The sequence below is a fragment of the Aspergillus steynii genome (assembly GCF_002849105.1).
Source record: "Aspergillus steynii IBT 23096 chromosome Unknown P170scaffold_10, whole genome shotgun sequence".
Classification (NCBI taxonomy): domain Eukaryota; kingdom Fungi; phylum Ascomycota; class Eurotiomycetes; order Eurotiales; family Aspergillaceae; genus Aspergillus; species Aspergillus steynii.
In genome coordinates this window covers 1,154,391-1,173,757 of record NW_020194407.1, presented here as the reverse complement: position 1 = coordinate 1,173,757, position 19,367 = coordinate 1,154,391, and the positions used below count along the sequence as shown (strand labels likewise).

At 49.9% G+C, this 19,367-nt stretch overlaps 4 protein-coding genes across 4 annotated transcripts; 2 read left to right on the top strand and 2 right to left on the bottom strand.

Annotated features, from left to right (window-relative positions):
• Positions 1-2,221: 2,221 nt before the first annotated feature.
• P170DRAFT_393946 (nucleoporin Nup120/160) lies at positions 2,222-6,723 on the top strand. The gene is made up of 3 exons (XM_024846038.1): positions 2,222-2,977; positions 3,066-5,210; positions 5,270-6,723. Exons 1-3 carry the CDS (start codon positions 2,338-2,340, stop codon positions 6,421-6,423), a joined length of 3,939 nt encoding a protein of 1,312 aa, XP_024699192.1. The 5' UTR covers positions 2,222-2,337; the 3' UTR covers positions 6,424-6,723.
• A 533-nt stretch (positions 6,724-7,256) lies between these two features.
• P170DRAFT_368559 (aldo/keto reductase family protein) lies at positions 7,257-8,334 on the top strand (the record flags this gene model as incomplete). Its single annotated transcript, XM_024844865.1, has 2 exons — positions 7,257-7,308; positions 7,391-8,334. 2 exons carry the CDS (start codon positions 7,257-7,259, stop codon positions 8,332-8,334), a joined length of 996 nt encoding a protein of 331 aa, XP_024699191.1.
• On the bottom strand, positions 8,156-9,879 carry P170DRAFT_514193 (Zn(II)2Cys6 transcription factor domain-containing protein; the record flags this gene model as incomplete). The annotated part of the gene is made up of 2 exons (XM_024855185.1): positions 8,156-9,761; positions 9,820-9,879. The coding sequence occupies 2 exons, from the start codon at positions 9,877-9,879 to the stop codon at positions 8,382-8,384; spliced, it is 1,440 nt and encodes a 479-aa protein (XP_024699190.1). The 3' UTR covers positions 8,156-8,381.
• A 312-nt stretch (positions 9,880-10,191) lies between these two features.
• Positions 10,192-15,762, bottom strand: abcB (putative ABC multidrug transporter). Its single transcript, XM_024846037.1, has 15 exons — positions 15,390-15,762; positions 14,769-15,306; positions 14,485-14,711; positions 14,144-14,423; positions 13,788-14,021; positions 12,949-13,733; positions 12,728-12,890; positions 12,315-12,656; positions 12,122-12,245; positions 11,983-12,054; positions 11,813-11,928; positions 11,114-11,732; positions 10,978-11,058; positions 10,546-10,920; positions 10,192-10,478 (listed from the first exon to the last, which is right to left on the bottom strand). Exons 1-15 carry the CDS (start codon positions 15,609-15,611, stop codon positions 10,250-10,252), a joined length of 4,407 nt encoding a protein of 1,468 aa, XP_024699189.1. The 5' UTR covers positions 15,612-15,762; the 3' UTR covers positions 10,192-10,249.
• Between the last annotated feature and the right edge of the window lie 3,605 nt (positions 15,763-19,367).

The window sequence follows — 19,367 nt, the reverse complement described above, 5'->3', positions numbered from 1 at the left end:
AGCAATTCTGCAGAGACATCTTCACCCTAGGATGGCGTCACCAGATTACACCTACCCGTTACAGGGAAGTTGGCTGCTTGGTTGGACAACTGTTCTTTTTGCTTCTTGATTCTTTTTTTCGGTGTTCTTTTTTGAACTTTTCGCCTCACATCTTTTCTCACAACAAGAAGCTACCTAACTAACTATCATACATAAGTAGCATAGTCAGTAATGGACCTCTTCAAATATAATAATCATTTTTTTGCACTGATTTCTATCAAGTCGCCGAGTTCTTATTCAAGGCCATCGTCAGTCGGGATAGAAAAGGATGCCTGCTTTCCCAGGCAGCACCGCCCGCAGGCAACGAGGCTAACCTAGATTCCTCATATCCGCGGCGGCCTCACTGCCTAGTCCACGTGACGTCGTGACGGCTCGACGCGTCCACAACACCTCGACGATTGACTCCGATCGTTGCCATTCGCCACCTCAACGAATTTATTGCTGCAGGTTGCCGTCTGGCTGTACAATCAGAATTTGCCTTCACCCCTCCTGAATCGGCGAACAGACCCTTCCCCCCCAGCAACAGAAATCCAATCACCTGCGCCTAAGAATCAACATCGGCACGTGCTGCGCGTCGTACTTCTTGTCAACCAACATGACTGCCGACATGGACACCCAGAATGAGTACGATGAGAGTGGGCTTCCGGGCCCAGGAGCGCCGACGCCACTCTCTGCCTTGGAGGTGAGAGACTGAGGTGATAACACGCGCATGGAGTGCATCGGGATGCTAATTCGTGGCTCGTCACATAGGGAGTTGCGGGGCTCACGGCGAGAGATATCAAGCTGTTCGTCGATGAAGGCTATCGTACGGTCGAAGCTGTTGCATATACGTACGTACCCTGTTCGCTTTCGTTTCTATCCATAGGATCAATGCGGCTGACCCGGCGTCAGACCCAAGCGGGTGCTGGAACAGATCAAGGGCATCTCCGAGCAGAAGGCTACAAAAGTTCTCATTGAAGGTAAGCCAGAAATTTCAGTCACATCGTGACAAGCCTATGCCTATGTCATTGGACCGATGACTAACTATACTCTTGAACAGCCGCGAAGCTTGTGCCGATGGGATTCACAACAGCCACGGAAATGCATGCGCGACGAAGCGAACTAATCTCGATCACAACGGGTTCAAAACAACTGGACACTCTACTAGGGGGCGGCATCGAGACGGGCTCGATCACCGAAATCTTCGGCGAATTCAGAACCGGTAAAAGTCAAATATGTCATACGCTTGCGGTGACCTGCCAACTTCCCTTTGATATGGGCGGGGGCGAAGGTAAATGTCTTTACATCGACACCGAGGGCACTTTCCGACCGGTGCGACTGCTCGCCGTTGCCCAGAGATTCGGTCTTGTCGGAGAGGAAGTCCTTGACAATGTGGCATATGCTCGCGCGTACAACTCCGATCATCAGCTCCAGCTGCTTAACCAAGCATCACAAATGATGTGCGAGACTCGGTTCTCGCTGCTTGTTGTCGATTCGGCAACGTCGCTCTACCGGACGGACTTCAATGGCCGTGGTGAATTGTCAACTCGCCAAACTCATCTGGCCAAATTCCTGCGAACGCTCCAACGTCTAGCGGACGAATTCGGTATCGCAGTGGTCATTACGAACCAGGTCGTGGCGCAAGTGGACGGTGGCCCTAGTGCCATGTTCAATCCGGATCCGAAGAAGCCCATTGGTGGTAATATCATCGCGCATGCCAGTACGACCCGACTCAGCTTGAAGAAGGGCCGCGGCGAGACTCGAGTTTGCAAGATTTACGACAGTCCCTGCCTTCCAGAAAGCGATTGCCTCTTCGCTATCAACGAGGATGGTATCGGAGACCCAAGCCCCAAGGATTTAGAAAATGAATGAGGAGGTGCCTGCATAATTGTTCAGTTATGACATGACGATCAAGACGTACGCTTATTGAATTTCGCTTTCTGAGTTAGTCAGTACATATTAGATAGTTTATTTTTTTTTTAATTTTACCAGGGGAGCGTGATCAGTATATTTTCAGCCAGAGGCGATAGTGGCGTAGTTACATTAATATAAAAAAATAGAAGAACCAGAAGGAATGGCAAGAAATGAAGCATAAGATAAAGAGCTCCCAAACGGACGGCGCGTGCAGGTCCCGTGCCAAGACCTTGTTTTTTCTGAGCGGAAGAGCTGCTTCTTGTCATTTCACTTTCACTTCCACTTCCACGTCCACCTCCCGGGCAGCGACAACTCCATTCCATTCCTCGGCGACTTCCGGCCATGGAGACTTGAGGTGACCATTTCTTCCCAAGATCGTCCCAGGTGGTTTGTCGCAAATCCGACATGGCCAGAATTTACAAAGACACCCGAGTCGACCTCCGGCCGTACTCGCCGAACTCCGTTGTGACCATCCGCATCCCATCAGAAGCGAACTCGCCAGGCCGCGCTCGATTCTCGACCTCCCCTCTCACAAAACCCGACGACTCGATCGCGAGGGATGAAGACGAATTTTCCAAGCGCTATCTGGCCACCCAGGGGTCCGTTTATTTCCGCAAGCGCAGCGTTTATCCCCGAACGTTCCTCTGGAGGGTCGTCGACGACAGCAAGGTGCTGGAGATCCAGTGTGTGGATTTGACAAAGGGAGGAATTGAGCACCACGAATACAACGTGACCTTGCGATTGGATTTCAAAGAAGAGATACTTCCGTCGGGTGTTGATCTCGCGGACTTGGAGGACCACGAAGTGCTCAGCGTGTTTGTTATTACGGCCTCCAAACAGCTACACACTCTGACCCTGCGCCCGGAATTCTTTCGACGGACGGAAGCGATCGATGAGAACATTTCGGACTGGTGCAAGTCCTGTGTCCCGGCACCTCTTACCTTCTCTCACCCTCACCGACTACATGCTAGCAGCCCGCTTGAGCTATTCATTTCCCTCGACAATGGCTCTCTCTTGCGCCTAACTAGGAAATCCAGCGATGATGGTAATAGCACTCTCCCCTCCCCTCCAGGCCCTTGTTTATAAAAAAGCGCATCGCCCCAAAACAAAATATTAACGCAATGTCTCTTTAGGCTCACACTGGACCCCATTGACTTTCGACGAAAGAACCTGGGGATCGTCGATTCGAGGCTTGGTCAGGTGGCATGCGCAACCCTCGATCAAATACAATGGCCGTCATCTCGACACTAATCTCGCCAATGCGATCGCAACCACTTCCGACCAGACATACGTTTTCGCGATCTGTCTAAACCACACCCTGAAGATATGGAACCTCGCCACGAATAAATTGGTTGCGACAAAGGATCTATTGGGTCGCGAAGTACCACAGTCGGATGCGACAACATACTCACTCAACCCATCCGAATCATCTTTCATTCGCGTTTTCAACGTGGAGAGAGCGTTGGATGGCGGCTACCGGTATTATCTCATCACATACTCGCCCTTCGAGGATGGTCGCTTCAAATTTTGGGCCATCAAAGGGGGCCTAACATCGCCTCTCATTATTGAAGATCTCTTCCCTGATGCCTCGCTGAGGCCTTTGGATCCCGATACGTCAGGCAACATGTTCTGGACGATTGCGGATTTCCAGGTTAAGCCCGCGGAAGAAGGGAGGGGAATGGAGCTATGGGTCCTTTGGAGAAATAGCAGCTTCTATCAGCTCTACACGCTGCACTTCAATTTCGAGAGCCTGACTACGGATTGGGATAATAACTGGGTATCGACAGTTATGGATACCCGTGGAGAGGAGCACCCGCCGACGCCGCCGGTGCCCTCTGATGTCGAGGACCCGACTGAAAAGTGGTTGAAGTTTCTTTTACATCCCAACAGGATTTCGCCCGAGGCGCTTGAAACCGCTTTGGCGATTTACCAGGAGGCCCTTAAGCCATTGTCCTCGCCTAGTGTGCTGAAGAAGGACACCCCTCTTTCGGAACGGCTTTGCACCACCATCGCCGCTACCGTCTCACTCCGCAAGTACGCCGACGACGAAATGGATTTCACGCGGTACCGGGCAGACACCGACTCCAAGTGGCGTCAATTCTGGCAGATCGCGGACGACATCAACAGAAGAAGATTCGAACCGGTTGCACTTGCGTACGATTCCTACTATGAGATTCCATGGCTGCTTCTTTCAGGCGGCTGTGCGGTGATCAGAGAGTGCAGTTCTACAGAACTACTATTACACAATTCGGGCTCGGAGCTTCGTTCAGAAGGGCCCAAGATCGTGGACCGCTGGAGGCACAGGAATCTGGGCACGGAAATCGGTGATTTGTTTGAGCAAGCGTCTCATCTTATCCAAGTCGCCGCGGGATTCAGGAAGAGATTTCCAGCAGAGCTTGAGGTGGCATGCCAAAGAGCCCTTGAAGCAGAGCTGTTCACGGAGCCCTCGTCCTCCGTTCCCGATAGGATGGATACCTTCCGCGATCGATGCGAATTTGGGGAGCAAGTCTCTAACAAAATTTACGATGGCCTGGTCGGTGCTATGAACAAACACCTGAACATTTTCAACTTAAGGAATGAGGTTTTTTACACCATCATCGACACGATCCCGCTGGGATTTCCCGGCAAGGATTCCGATCTTTTGGCCACACATTTCGGCGTCAAGGTCACCGTCAATGGTGTCCAGGAGGCCATCCTCTTTACGCGTCAGATTCTCATCGACCTCCTAGCCCTGGTTCTCTTCGTGGATGGCGAAGTAGAGCAGGAGGAAGGCTCTGATTTCGATGCCGTCGAACTGTTTGCATCGCTGATTACTTTGCTGAGGGAATATGAAATGATGTTATGGCTCAGCTCGAACTCCCGGAAATGTGCCGACAGACCTGCCGACAGCTCTGGAGACCTGACCGCTTCGACATTCTCACCGAAGGGATCATCGTCAAAGAAAGGCAATAAAAGGATTGCAACCATCTTGGAGGACTTGTTTGCTACCGATATCAAACCTCGCCAGACCATCGGCCTACCCCAAAGTTATACCCTGAGCCTTGGTATTCGCGATGTTCTATCGTGGGTCACGCGTCAAGGGGAGGTTGCCTATCCAAACGCACTGGTCTACATTCAATGCGATCTCATTGCGAAAAACAACATCGATCTTGCTTGGGACTTCCTCCGCTTTCAGCCAAGCACATCCTGGGCGACCTATGTTAAAGGCCGCCTGTACGTGGCCATGTCCGAATTCGACATTGCAGCCTTGTATTTCCGGAAATCTGCATATCTGCTCTGTAAGTTTGGCCTGTATACTGAATGTGGCACGATTCTTGCTTTCTAACCGGTTATGTAGCCTGCGGCAAACCTCTGGGTAACTTGCACGAGATGTCGTCGACTCTTTTAGATATCGTTTCGGTGGACTGCTTCCATAACGGTCTACCGAAGTATTTCCAGCACATATTATCTATCTTTGAACACGCTCGCTCGTTCACCCATGTTGCAGACTTTGCCAGTCTTGCATTGCAGGCGCTGGCGAGTGAAGGCTATTCAGAGCAGGATCCCGAATACATCAGCCTGCGAACGGATCTTCTTTCGCGCCTCTTCTATGCTTCTCTTCACAACTGTCAATTTGACCAGGCATACTCGGCACTTGCCCGCTACAAGGACCTCACACTTCAAAAGTCTGCGCTTAGCTCTTTGATCACAGGTATCCTGGCCGCATCAGGTTCCGGCACTGCCGGACTTCAGCAGATTCTTCATTTCCCAACAGCACTTGTCCCCAATATCGCATCCTATGTAGATGAGGCCCTGGTCTCACTCGCACGGAAGCAGACTTCTTTTACCTCCTACGTGGATGGCGAGAACCAATGGACCGACGGCACTCCAGACTACCAACGGATCCTACAGGCGTATCGTATTGCACGAGGTGACTATCGCGGCGCTGCTGAGATTGCCTACCGCAATGTTCAGCGACTCCGGAACTCTCGGGATAGCTCGTCGGCTTTAGCTTTTGCCAAAGGCCGTGCCACGGATGATCTGGCAACCGCAGCCGGGGAGGATGACCCCGAGAGCCAGGAGATAAGACATGAGCTTCTGTCACTCATCAACCTTCTTGGCTGCGTCGACAAGAGCGAATCTTACATTCTCATCGAGAAGGATGACCCATTCGTGTCTGCTGCACCGCCGTACAGACGTCGTAGCCTACAGGCCGACGATGACGGAAACGTATTTATGGACGATGCCGAGGCTGGCTCGCCCACTCCTTACGGATCCAAGCGCAGGCTAAGTGCGAGTCCTACGGCCATCCGACCTTCCAGTCGTAGAGGAAGCAAATCCTCGTCTGCCGAGACCGTCGGTCCCCGCCGTCGCGTCATAGTCACTCTCGACCACCTGCGTCGCGAGTACCAGGGCGAATTAGACCGGGTTAGCAGGATCGAACGAGGGGACTGGGAGTTTGGGGCTCTTGATTCCGATGAGGCCGATAATGATGATACGATGCTACTCTAGATCAATATTCACCACAAGAGTTTGCCATATGATTGTGCTGTTTTTTCTCCCGCTCTCCGTTGATTTGGCCTACACTCGTCTTCCTGATTTGAGCTCTTGGACTGCATTTGTACTCTAGGCTAGAAATTCTCTTGACATGTTAGTTTATCTGGCGGTGAAAAAGAAGCAGGAAATTGTAGGGTCTTTGTTCCATTTTCGTTATATTTTTTTTTCTACGGTGCACAATCGGACGGATGTGTTGTTCTTTTTTTGCCTCTCTTTCTAGCATGATCCTTTGGGGCGTAATTCTCTTTCAGACGCAGGACCTGGCCAATCTCGGAATAATCCCTTCCAATTTTCCTTGCATAGTATAGACTAAGTATAACCAAAACACCGAGTCTAGGCCTCTGGGTCCAACTCCAATTCCAGTAAACCGGTGGGTCTCGACGCAACCCCCACTATCCCCAATCGGGTAACCACCTGGTCACTGATGCCATTCCCGGCGTTACCGGACTTACGGAGTATGGCCTCGGTGTAGATCTATTCGCGAGTGTGTATTGCTTTTGGGTTGTCTTTTCCACGGCGCCACGAAGGAGACAGGAAGATGGAGATGCGGTTGTTATCTCCGTCTTGTGGGCTTATTTCCGGGTTGATTGGTTTCTAATGGGTATGGGTGTGAGAGAGGGGATGGTTTCTGAGGAAGATAAAAAGCTGGATGGGGACGGGGGGTTGGTTTGGTTTTGAGGTACAGATCGTTTACTCTGAACTCCAAGTTATCAGTTCTCTCTTGCGATTCTATTTCTACGCCCTCTGGGTAATTACTATTCTGTTCGAAGACGGATTCAAGTGACAAGATGCCATCCGTTGTTGGAAAAGAGATTTCGTTGGATGGATTGGGTCTGATGCGTGAGTTTTTTTCCGTACTTATGCTGATACTGCGCATTCATGCTCGGTCCAGTGGTTGACTATGGATGGATTCCCCGTCTAGGATTCTGCTTGCCCGGCGACGTGACCCCGGAAGACAAGGCGCTGAAGGTCCTGAAGACGGCGCTGAACGCCGGCGCGAATGTCTGGAACGCGGCGGACTTCTACGGCACGCCGGAGTACAACTCGCTGCATCTCGTGAACCGCTATTTCAGCGAGTATCCGGAGGATGCGGAGAAGGTGGTCTTGATGGTGAAGAGCGGGGTGGTGGATATGAAGACCGTGAAGATGGATTGTTCGCGCGCGGGACTCCGTGGGCTGTTAGAGAATGCGCTGCGGGTGCTGGATGGGAAGAAGACGATCGATGCGTTCGGGCCGGCGAGGGTCGATCCGAACGTCCCGATTGAGGAGAGCGTGAAGGCGCTGGCGGAGATGAAGGCCGAGGGCAGGATCGGCGGTATCCAGCTGAGTGAGGTCCGGGCGGAGACGATCCGCAGGGCGGCGAGCGTGGCGAAGATCGACCTGGTGGAGGCGGAGGTCAATCTTTGGTCGCAGGAGGTGTTTGAGAATGGTGTTGCCGAGGCGTGTGCGGGGTTGGGGATTGTGTTGGTGGCGCATACGCCGCTGGGTGCTGGGCTGTTGACGGGCCGGATCCAGGGCGTGGAGGACGTGCCGGAGCTTTATTTGCAGCGGGGGTTCCCTCGGTTCCTGCCAGAGAATATTGCGAAGAATGTGCAGTCGGCGGAGGAGATCAAGAAGTTGGCCCAGGTGAAGGGGTGCACTGCGGCCCAGTTGGCTCTGTCGTGGGTGAAATCGCACAATGGGAGACCGGGCATGCCGGTGATTCTTCCCGTGGCGGGTGCGCGGTCTGAGGAAAGGGTCTTGGAGAACGTGAGCACCCTTGACTTGACTGATGATGATTTCAAGAAGATCGCTTCGATCCTGGAGGAGTTTCCTGTTGTTGGCCAGAGATTCCCGGCCCATGCGTCCGCACTCAATGAGTACTAGATATAGAGGTCTAAAGAGCGTATTTGCGCCATTTCCACTCTAATAAATCACACTGAGAAATCTTCCTTTCCAAATTTGAGCCATGATTTCCAGACATTTGGTCGTTGATGAGGCCGTTCTTGTAACTCGGCCAGCAGTCTCTGATGTCCTGGTAGTTGCTTCTGCTGTAAAGCCTGCATCTGTTCAAGGATAGACAGTCGCAATTGGTCCGGGATCACACCCGCTTCCTTGGCCACGTAGAGATGAAAAGATAGCGAGGCAACCTGTACACTGGAAAGGTCGGAAGTGAGCGAACGTCCAGAGTTGCTGTACGGAATGGAGGAGCAGATCTCTAGACTGAGTGAACTGGATGTGCGCGTAGAACGGTGAAGTCTCTCCATGACCAGACCCGCATGATCTGTCGAAGTTCTGAGAAGTGGAGTACTTTGCTCGCGAATCGATTCAGCTAGTAGAATGCGGACCACGCGAATATTATTCAAGCCCTTTCTCGTTTTATGATCCGGGCATCGATCTGGTTGTCCCGTGGGCTCTGGCAGTGGCAAGGGAACCTGGTTCCTGGGGAGCAGCTCTTGGGACAATTGATCGAGTTCATGATCAAGCAACTCAGCCCGGAGTATGGCTTGCGCATGCGGAAGACCGGTTCGGATGAGATTTTTAAGATGCGCATACTGTAGCAAAACTTCTGAGAACCTCCACCTGGGAGACGAGGAATCGACGCTCCGAAGTGCCCTGAGCCTTAAAGACAAGAGAGAAGACGGGATATCTGACTCATTGGCAAGGCAATTGATGGCGATTAGTTCACTTAGCTGGAGGAGCATCGTGATGCCTACTGAGCCCTCAAACTGACTGTCATCCCTCAGGAACATCAGTCCCAAAGCTCCCTGTAAATGACCATCTGAGACTAGGAGCTCCCCTTGCCCCGAATGAGCGAATCTTTCAAAGACGCTCAACAGCAGCAGACAAAATAAGGTGGCGTCTGTTCTCGCTTGTTCAGGCGACTGAATTGCCTTTCTAGCGAGGGTGAGCGCCAACCCATAATTGACACGGGCTTCGTAAAGGACTGAACTTGACTCATGCAAGGACGAGAAGAAAGCTAAGAAGGTAGTGCGCACGGCGGTGCCCAGCAGTGAAGAGGGATCAGGTTTCGGCGGGTAGAAAACCCGTATCAAGGAGAACAGGCTGGTTGCCGATGATTCACCAATGTATTGCGATGCGTAGAGTAATTTTGCGCGATCTTCCACCGTGGGAAGCAAGTTAAGGGACAGAGGGCCAGGGCATGATGGGCCCTGCGAAACGCGCTTTTGACGAGCTCTCGCAATTGTTGAATGTGTCTCATCGTGGATCATGAGTTTGGCGGGATCCGCGTATCTCGAGCATGGGATGTGCGCTCGGGAACATTGTGAGCATCCATCTTTCTTCTTGTCGCACTGGAAGCAAGGATCAGCGATTATATCAGATGATTGGATGGTAATAGGACAAGGATACTTTAATGTCACGCCTTCGGCATTCGCGACAAGACTTGCTGGGTTTTCCGCGGTAGACCATGATGGAGTGAAGGTGAACAAGTCAAGTTGTCGGACGCTGCGGAGAGCCGATGCAAGGCCGCCGTATGGATGCCTGATTTATAAGGCCTGAACAGGGGCCAGCTCAACTCGCCTATGATAGGATTGTGCCTATTCAGTATTTATGCCAATGGTATGAATTCTCATGTGCATGTGCTTCGAATGTGTATATAGCTATCCCAGTCTTCTAATTTTGTGAGGGATTTATTCAAATTTCTAAATATAGCTACAGAAAAAAGCGAGCCAGCAGAGAAGGATATATGTAGAAAATAGAATTACTCTATTTCGCAAAGATGCAAGTAAGAATTAAAATAAGAACTATTTGAAAGAACGCAATGTGATGCATCACTAGCCTACTCCGACTCTTCGAGCACCGATTTTGCATACAACTTGCTGAAATGGGACTCTGAGCCAAGGAGAGTATAGGGGTTTCCAGACTCGATGATACGACCAGCATCAAGTACGATGACTCTATCGTAGTCGAGAATAGTCTCGAGCTTGTGAGCGACTGTTATGATTGTGTGGTTGGCAAACTTTTCTCGGATGATTCGTTGCATTATCTCGTCGGTTTTAGTATCGACACTGCCCGAGAATCGTTAACATCTTTGTGAAAGCCAATAAAATTGAGCGAATTCCCCGTTTAACATACCTGCTGGTAGCCTCGTCGAGTACAAGGATGTTTCCAGAGCGCAAAATTGCCCGAGCTAGACAGAAGAGCTGTTTTTGTCCTTGCGATAGGAAGAGATCATCGATATTCGTGTCGAGGCCTCCCTTTTCTCGAATCTTTGTAGAAAGGTGAACAGTCTTGAGAGCTGCCATTATAGCATCGTCAGAAGAACGGCACGTCGGGTCGACATTCTGTCTGACACTCCCCTGGATTAGTAATGGGCTTTGAGAGACGCCGTTGATGCGTGAGCGTATCTCTTGACGAGGTATCTGAGATATGTCGATGCCGTCAATCAGGATGTTCCCGGAAGTGAGATCAACCATGCGGAAGATGCTCATTATGAGAGATGTTTTGCCACTATAGCCAACGTGTTAGCCTATAATCCGACCGAGGTTCCATAACGAGGTCACCGACCTGCCAGTTCTCCCGCAAATTGCAACCTTTTCTCCTGCTTGTATAGCAAATGAGATGTCTTGAAGAACCGGCTCAGAAGCCCTACATGAGATACATTGTTAGTAAATCGTTCGAAAGATTCCCAAGATATACATACCGATACTCGGCAGACACAGCTTCGAATGAGATTTCTCCCCTCGACGGCCATTCTGGCGGTACATCCCCGTTCTCATCGGGCTGATCCTCCGAAGCCACGTTTTCACTGAATGACTTCACGCGAAGTATTGAACCAATGTGAGTCTCAAGATTTGTCCAGAATGTCACAAGTAATTTGATGCTCTGACTGAATAAGATGACGTTGAGCAGAGCGACTCCCACATAGCCTGAGCCAATTGACCCTCGCAGCGTTACAACAAGGATAATCAAAAGAACCGCAATCCCAGCAACGACCATGTCTAGAGTTAGCGTGAGCCATCGCTGAATAGCGTAGAGGAAGTAGAACGGCCTTTGAGAATAGTCAAGGAGCCGATGGTTTTTGTCTTGCAGTGCTTGCTGCCACCCGAAAGCTCTTACAGTTGTTAGACCCCCAAGGCAATCGGTGAAGTGCGCGTATAATGGCGCCTTTGCCTCAAGGTCCAAGAATCGCAACTGCCGTGAGGTGCGAAGGTAGATCTTTTGGATGCTGTAAATGGTAAAAATTACCAGGGGAAATGAAATGGCCGCATATTTTGAGGCGATTCCCATGAAAACCATCTGGCATAAGCAAAGAACGAAGGCTAGTAAATTGAGTAAGCTTACTGAATTCAACGAGGCGGAGATTGGATTTGGTGTCAGAAAATAACAGTCGGAAACTCACTGACGAATGTGTTGATGGCGGCAACTGGGAGCTCCATATCTATGAGTTGCAAATCCTGGCTGAACCTGTTGAGAATAGCACCGGTGTCCGTGCTTGCAAAGAATTGCATTGGTGCGCTCCGTGACCATTAGTAACTCTAACCAGATGTTTGAATCCGGGATTTTACTCACCTGAGAACCTTACTCAAGAGCTGGCGGTGAAACTTCTCGCCTGACTTTGGCACCATGCTGATGATCATCTGACTAGAAGTTGGACAAACCATGAGTTTTGAATTGAACCAACGGCTGAAATGATTTGGAAAATACTGACCGGCAACCTATGATGAGAGATATCATGCCGACGGCGCCGAGCATTGCATAAATTCCGATATAGTATCCCGTTTGCTTTCCAGGATCGGTCTCATTTGATCGAGCCCACCATTTTATCCAGATGCCTAGTTGTTAAGAATTGATCAGATCAACTGTTAAGAGAAGTGAACAGGGAAGAGTCGAGATTGACTTACTTGGAAAGGATATGCAAAACACAAAGCCGGTAATTGCTACGATAAAAACCATGGTCGGGACCCAACCAATGGAGCGAACATAGTAAAGGTATATTGAGACATCGCCCCCGCTTCCGAATTTGTCAATAATGTATTCCTTGTCTTGATCATTAGAGCCGACCGAAGCCTTTGGGATTTCTGGCGCAGGAAGACCTTCTGCCTTGAAATCCCAGTCGGGTGCCCCTAAAGAAAAGCCAGATACGTATCCTCCGGCGGGATCAAGGGCCTTGAAGCTTCCTTGTTCCGAGACCCGACCTTCAGTATCAAGAACCACGATGTGGTCAGCATATGGTATTCGTTTTACTGTAAGATGCTCGGTCAATATGAGGCTCAACCCCCCCAAAAAGGTAAATGGCGTCTGGATCGAAACTGACCAGATGAAGAAGCAAACAGAACCGTGGAGCCGATCGAGCGGAGCAAGCCATGAATGCCCAGTAAGTGATGAAAGATATGATCCTCAGTTGCGGCATCTAAGCTGCTTAGAACATCATCGAGAATAACAATATCTTTCCTGGCGTACACTGCTCTTGCGAGTGCCTAGAGACACTTGAATTAGCCGAGATTCCAAGATCGTATATCAATAGGTGACACTCACAATGCGTTGACTCTGTCCCCCACTTAGAGCGATACCTTTGCTGCCAATCACTGTCTGGTCCCCTCGTGGTAATTGCCGGAAGTCCTCAACTAGGGCACATGCCTCTACCACGGAATTGTACCACTTCTCATCATAGCAAGACATTGCCACAACGCTGTCCTTGATAGTTGCGTTCATGTGCCAAGGGACCTGATCACAATATGCAATACTCTGGGATGATAGAGCCAGGCTTCCACCGAGACATGGTGTCTCTCCAAGGATAGCTTTGAGCAGCGTTGATTTTCCACAACCAGACGGCCCAACAATGACGGAAAATGATTGCCGCGGAACTGTAATAGTTAAATCCTTGAGTAAAGGAGCTTTTTCTCCGTTCCATCCGAAGCTTCCTCTTTGAATTGTGATCATCTCATAGGGCAATGGCAGAGAAGTAGCCTTAACCGACTGCGATGAGCTTGACTCATCTGTCGAACAGTCCGAATCTCTGATTAAGCCAAAGATTTTCGACTCATTAAAAACGTCAACCGGGAATGAAGTTAGTCCGTGTCTGGAATCCACATGGCTGTCCATCTGGAGGAATTCTTGAATCCTCTTGAAAGACCCAACCGAGCCAACGAATGTCATCAGCGCCATCACAAGAGATAGCAATGGATCTGATAGAAGGGCAAAAAGCGACAGGGAAGTGTATGCATTTGAAGTGTTCAGAGCTGAATCATTTCCCCTACTATGCGATATACCGACGAAGGCGCCAAATGTAAATATTGGGGCAAATATTCGTGTCATCCAAGCTGTATAGTGTGGTTAGACTTTGGGAATTCAATTTTAAGTGCTGACGGTCTCACCAAATGCCAGATTCCAGACCAGGATCTTCCGGAAACTTTTCGAAATTTTTAGCTCCTCCAAACGTAAGCCATGAACATGAGTCATGAAAAAGTGGCTGAGACCAAGCAGCTTGATCCCTTTCATCGAAGCAAGCATCGACCCTGTTGATGAGATACGCCTCTCGATAGCCTCAAGCCACATGGCTTGCCTCGAAACAACAAGCGAAAGCGAGATCAAGGATCCCACGAGCGCCACTTAATGAGAAGTTTGTCAGAAATAAATGCAGAAAAAGAAGAAAGAAAAAGGTAGAAGTGAGAACGATGAAGTGAAAAGCGTCAAGGGTACCCGCCAACACTGAGATAAAGTTCATGCTTACCAAGTGAGACTCCAACCGGAACAACACAAGAGATCCCCAACTCCCGCTCAAGAAGGAAGATCGCCAAAGCTATCTCGAGAGTATTTCCCCAAATATCGTGTATCGTTTGCCAACCCTGAACGATCCTCTCGATGTCGGCACTCATCAATGTGAGAGATGCAGCAGGATCAGCGTCTTTCACGCTCAGAGTACTTGCTTTCTTATAGACCATAGAGACAACTCCCCCTCTCACCATTGTAATGACGCGATATGTCAAATGTTGATATTGTCCCATAGATACCTGAAGCCTTCGTTAGGAAACGCTCGTAGCGGGATAACAAACTAATGGCTGGGATACCCACCGCCATTCCCGTGTACACGAGGATGTAAGCACCGATCAATCCGTATCCGGCGTTGGTTGTATTACTCGTGTCTGGCTCAGCGGAGAAGGAAAGCGATCGATGCAGAAGTAGAGGCTGACAGACATTTAGCCCAACGAGGCAAGCCCGTGGGACTATGGCTGCGAGCAGCTGCCATGCGAATGTTCTGAAAATCGTGAACAGCAATGCATTGTCACCTGGTTTTTCAACTGGGGTTTGTTAGTTTGGGTATCGATGGCAGAAAATAGGTATCTCGGGCGAGTTACTTTGGTTCCAATTGGCTTCCAGGGCATCTTGAAGTCTTTGAGAGCCCAGATTTTTGTCGAGCGTAAAAAGATCATCGACGGCTAACTGCTTGAAAAAACCATTTTTGAACAAAGGATTCAACCATAGGAAGAGAGCCCGATTGAAGAAGCCAGCAGTAGCTTCCGGGGAATAGTCCCTGTATTCATGCTTGAGGAGGCGTCTCTTCTCCAACGTCTCCAGGAGGAGGAGAAGAAACTTGACTCCGGTAGCCACAGAGGTGACTATCGCAATCGTTCCCCCGATGCCCTCGATGTCTCGAAGCCACAAGGTTCTTGTCTTCGCGACATCGAAGAGAAGCGTGATGAAAAGATAGACGTTGAGGAGAAAAGAGGGTCTAGCGGAGTGAGTGTGTTCGGAGTAGGAGAGAACGCTCAAGCAGATCACCCCCACCGCGGTCACGGTACTCGTCGCAATGGATGCGTGCGTTCGCGCCGCCGAGGGAAGAGACCACAGAGCAACCAGAGCGAAATGAATCGCCCCTAAGATGACCCATGTGACCTTGAAAGGGATGGCCAAGGTCAGAACGACGTGCGAGACAAGTTGATGATCAATGCCATTGTTCTAAGGGGACTTTGACATACTGTTTTGATCCATAAAGCCCACGAGCCTGCTACTTTGCGCGGCTTTCGAGACAAGAACCATAGACGAAAAGGGCTGATTACCAGCAGAATTCCTAAAGGCAATATTCCCAGAATTGTTTCCTCGAAAAGAAGAGAGAAATCAAAATCTCGACAACCTTGCACTGGGACGCGAAAAGAATTGTCCGCCTGCTGGCATGCCAGAGACAGTGGGCGCCCTTCCATGGTTGCTGCGCTATAAAATCGATCTACGAACAGATGATTGCCATGGATAGGCCAAAATATTATAGAGACTCGGCCGCCGACTTTGATTTCCACCCAAGTTCGATTCAAGAGAAGAGCTGGACTGCAGATGGTTCGTCAATTTGCCTCCAAGTCCTGACCTTGAATGACCCATCGTGAACTCCGAGCCAGTCTGATATACCTGATGACTGCATGAAAAAAAAATTAATTTAGATTTATCATGTGTACTATTTTTGACGTTTTTTCTTACCCTATCGTTTGCTAGGATGTACGAGGTGACTTTCCCCTTTCCCCTCAACCCTTCTCCTTCCTTTTTCTTTTTCTTTTTTTTTCTTTTCTTTTTTTCTCTTTGCTCAGCTCTTGCGCCAACCGATCGATCAAGGCGTACCTCGTATACTCAGACTAAACAAGGCTCATACAAACTAACATACATCCTGCATCAAGGCTTTCTCCTGCCTAACTTGGAGCCCTATTCCCAGGGAACGGATCAGAGTGTTGCCACGATATGTTGCTGACGATCCCTACATGGGCTAGAGTTCAGATACGGTGTGGTGATTTGACCTGTTCCGGAACTATTACTGAGACCTGAAAGAGATCCATGATCATAAAATCCCCCGGTACAAATCGAGAGACGCGATGGGATATTTGTCCGCCCAACACGAGGGAGATTCCGTGTAACTCTGCGAGCAAATCAGCAGTCGGAGAGTCGAGTCCACCGTGAATGGCCCATCTAGCCTCGCTCAGCGCTTTCTGTTAACGGCGGGGGGCTTTTTTAGTTCACTAACAGTGTGGTGGACTTGAGTAGGAGACACCTCCGTTCTCCACTTTCGCGAACCGTTTCAAAAGTACGGAGTATGGAGCCCTCAGCATGAACTGGCCCGCCGCTTACGCATCCAAGAGACTAACTAAATAGTGATGGCGTAACAATTTATACGTGCCTTGGTTGAATTTCCGAGTTGCACAAGCACCCTAGTCCAGTTGTGTCTCATGCACACGATGACTCCATTTGTTTGGCCCTACATGAGAAGATTCCTGCAGTGATTTTTTGAATGTTTCGAGAGGCGATGAAAGAATGACACGGACAAGCAACTGGGGGTAGTGGTGAAAAGCATCTAATGTTAAACAAGACCAAAACTGATATCAGACAGCTCGCGTTCATTGCAGATGATTTCCTCTGGCGCCAACTCAACTCCAATTGCAGTTGCAGCTCGACCTGGAAAAGCGTCCCTATCCCAATCGTCGACCGATTTCCAAATCGGGCCACGAGCGGCGTCCAAGTTTGGTGCCACATCAGCCGCAGAAGATTGGCCAAGAAGGATTTCCAGCCAGGACACCCTCCCAAAACTAGATCTCTGCGGGATTGCGGGATGCAGATTTACTACCCAATCCCCCTTGGTGGCGAAAAGCCACCGTCGTCCGTTCCACGAATGAGATGACGGTGGTATACCAGAGACGATCGGAGGAGTTCCGTGGTTTTACGGATACTTCCTCGCGAAAAAATACCACTGGATTGCGGTACCCTCCCTCCGTTGAAGGTCCGCAGGTTGCCGTCGGGATCACATTAGAAGGGGGGCTAGAGGTGAGTGGGCTTGACTAGCGAGTGGCAGTGGATAGGGCCTAGCCGATTCCTCGCACCTTCTAGGTTTAATAATAAGCCATTGGGAGCCAACAAACTAACAAAGGCTGGCAGGGAAGTGACGGGAACGATTGCCCTAATGGCGGCCAATCTGCCTAGAACGGGCAGTGGAGATCAGTCAGATCCCGGTTTCCGTAATAATAGGAGGAAGTCGGTACCTAGTGATGGGCATGGCCGAGCTAGGGGCGTCCTAGATCATCTGGATTGCCTGGGCTTTTTCTTGGATTCTTGGATTCTTAGTTGACGGCGGACCATCCTTTGGCCCCACCGGAATGACAGTGCTGGCCCGGACGATCATAGGTGGAGGAGGTCCTCGAGAACCTTGGATGGTCTCACTGGCCCGTCGCTCTAATCCCCCGGTGGTTAGCGCCATCAAAACAGGGCCCGGGACACGCTTACCCATTGTTGACTGTGCTCGACTCCTCCGTAACCTGGATAGCACAGGTGTGGACCCCAGCGACGGCGGTCTCTGCCTCTGACGCAGGCGCGGCGTGAAAATTTTTTAAACATGTTTTATATTTTCTTTTTCTTGTCTCCAGTTTCCGTTTTCTGTCGCTTCGCTTCGGCGTGACATTTGGCGTTCAGCTCCGATCAGATGACGGCGCACGAAGTGACATTGACGAGCAGATCGTATGTCATCTGGCTTGGATCGATATCCTGTTTTCCCCCTTTGATTTTCGATCGTTATTTTGACTTTCCCCCCTTCATTCTCCGGAAGGTTTGACGATCATCCATCGGTTTGGAGATCCGGAGCGGGTGTTGGAAGCCGGGTGGGGCGCAATTTATCCCCAAGGCAGATGCCAGAGCTATATGGGGATGGGGAATTATCGTTCGATAGAGGCAAACTCTACGAACTTGGGGTGGGAAAAGCAAATAAAAATCGACGAGCAAATGACAGGAAACTGGCGGATTATGCACACCATTCGCTAGCGGTGGTAGTCTAACCGAGCGGATTTCTCTAGCGACGCGCCCCCTTGCAGCCCTTGCATTTAATTAAATAATTGCAGTTTAGCTTTCCAAATTGATGCTTGTCTAGGCCAATTGCATCCAATCCCGGCAATATATGACCTCTCGATATAACAACTGGGGCTAAAAAGAAGAGCGAAAAAAAGAAAAGACAAACAGGAAACAGACGAAAGAAAAAAAACATTCCAAATCCCAGTCTCGGGTAATCGGCTATAAGTGTTTGAACTAAGATTGTCGGATTAATGGAAGAGAGAATTCCTCGGGTTTGGGCCGAAAAACTGCTCCTTCAATGGACGCATGTCGGTGGACTCCAAGAGAAAAATAATCTTCCTGCTGACGGAGTAAAGCGTCTTACTCCCGAATGGAGAAAACTTTTACTCCGTCTCATATGTCAACAATCCTCCGTTCTTCCTCCACGTGCCAATATATCTGGCGGGGGATAAGATGTCAGGTTCACTTTATGTTGAACATAATCCATCTCCAGAGGGCTGCATAAATGACTAGCAAGGGGAAATATAGAAGCCAGCCACTTCTTCCATGGGTACATAAGTATGGCGTCGCTGCAGAAAGGAGACTGCATAAATAGCTTATGTATGGAGAACATCCTTCTTGTTTTCTATCATTCAACGCTTTGATCCTGTCAAGGAGCAGACTACCAGAGGGACCTGCATGGACCGGAGTACAGCAAAAGGAATGGGGCAAACTGACAAAGAACATGTTGTCGACCATTTCAGGTGCGCCATCCCGGTAGATTTGCGATACTTTCTCGTATACGCAGATAGCACGCGGATAGTCCGCCTTGTACTCCGCCGGTCTCCTAGCCTTTCGGTCATTGGCAGTCGGCGAACTAAATTTACGGAGATAGTGGATTCTTGGACTCCGTCGACTAACCGACACATCCCGGATCTACTACCGTAGCGTTATTACCAATCCCACCCCAATAGCTATGAAGTACCTGGGTAGGTAGGTACCTTAGGTTACTAACTAACGGGATTTTGTAATTTTGACCAGGTCAGTTATCTTGGTACCTACCTACCTACCTAAAGGATGGCGTTGAAGAGCGTGCCAATTACGATACCTGACTATACCGGAGGTGCCTTAGAGACTAGGCTCCTTCCTTCAACACCCCCAGGCCC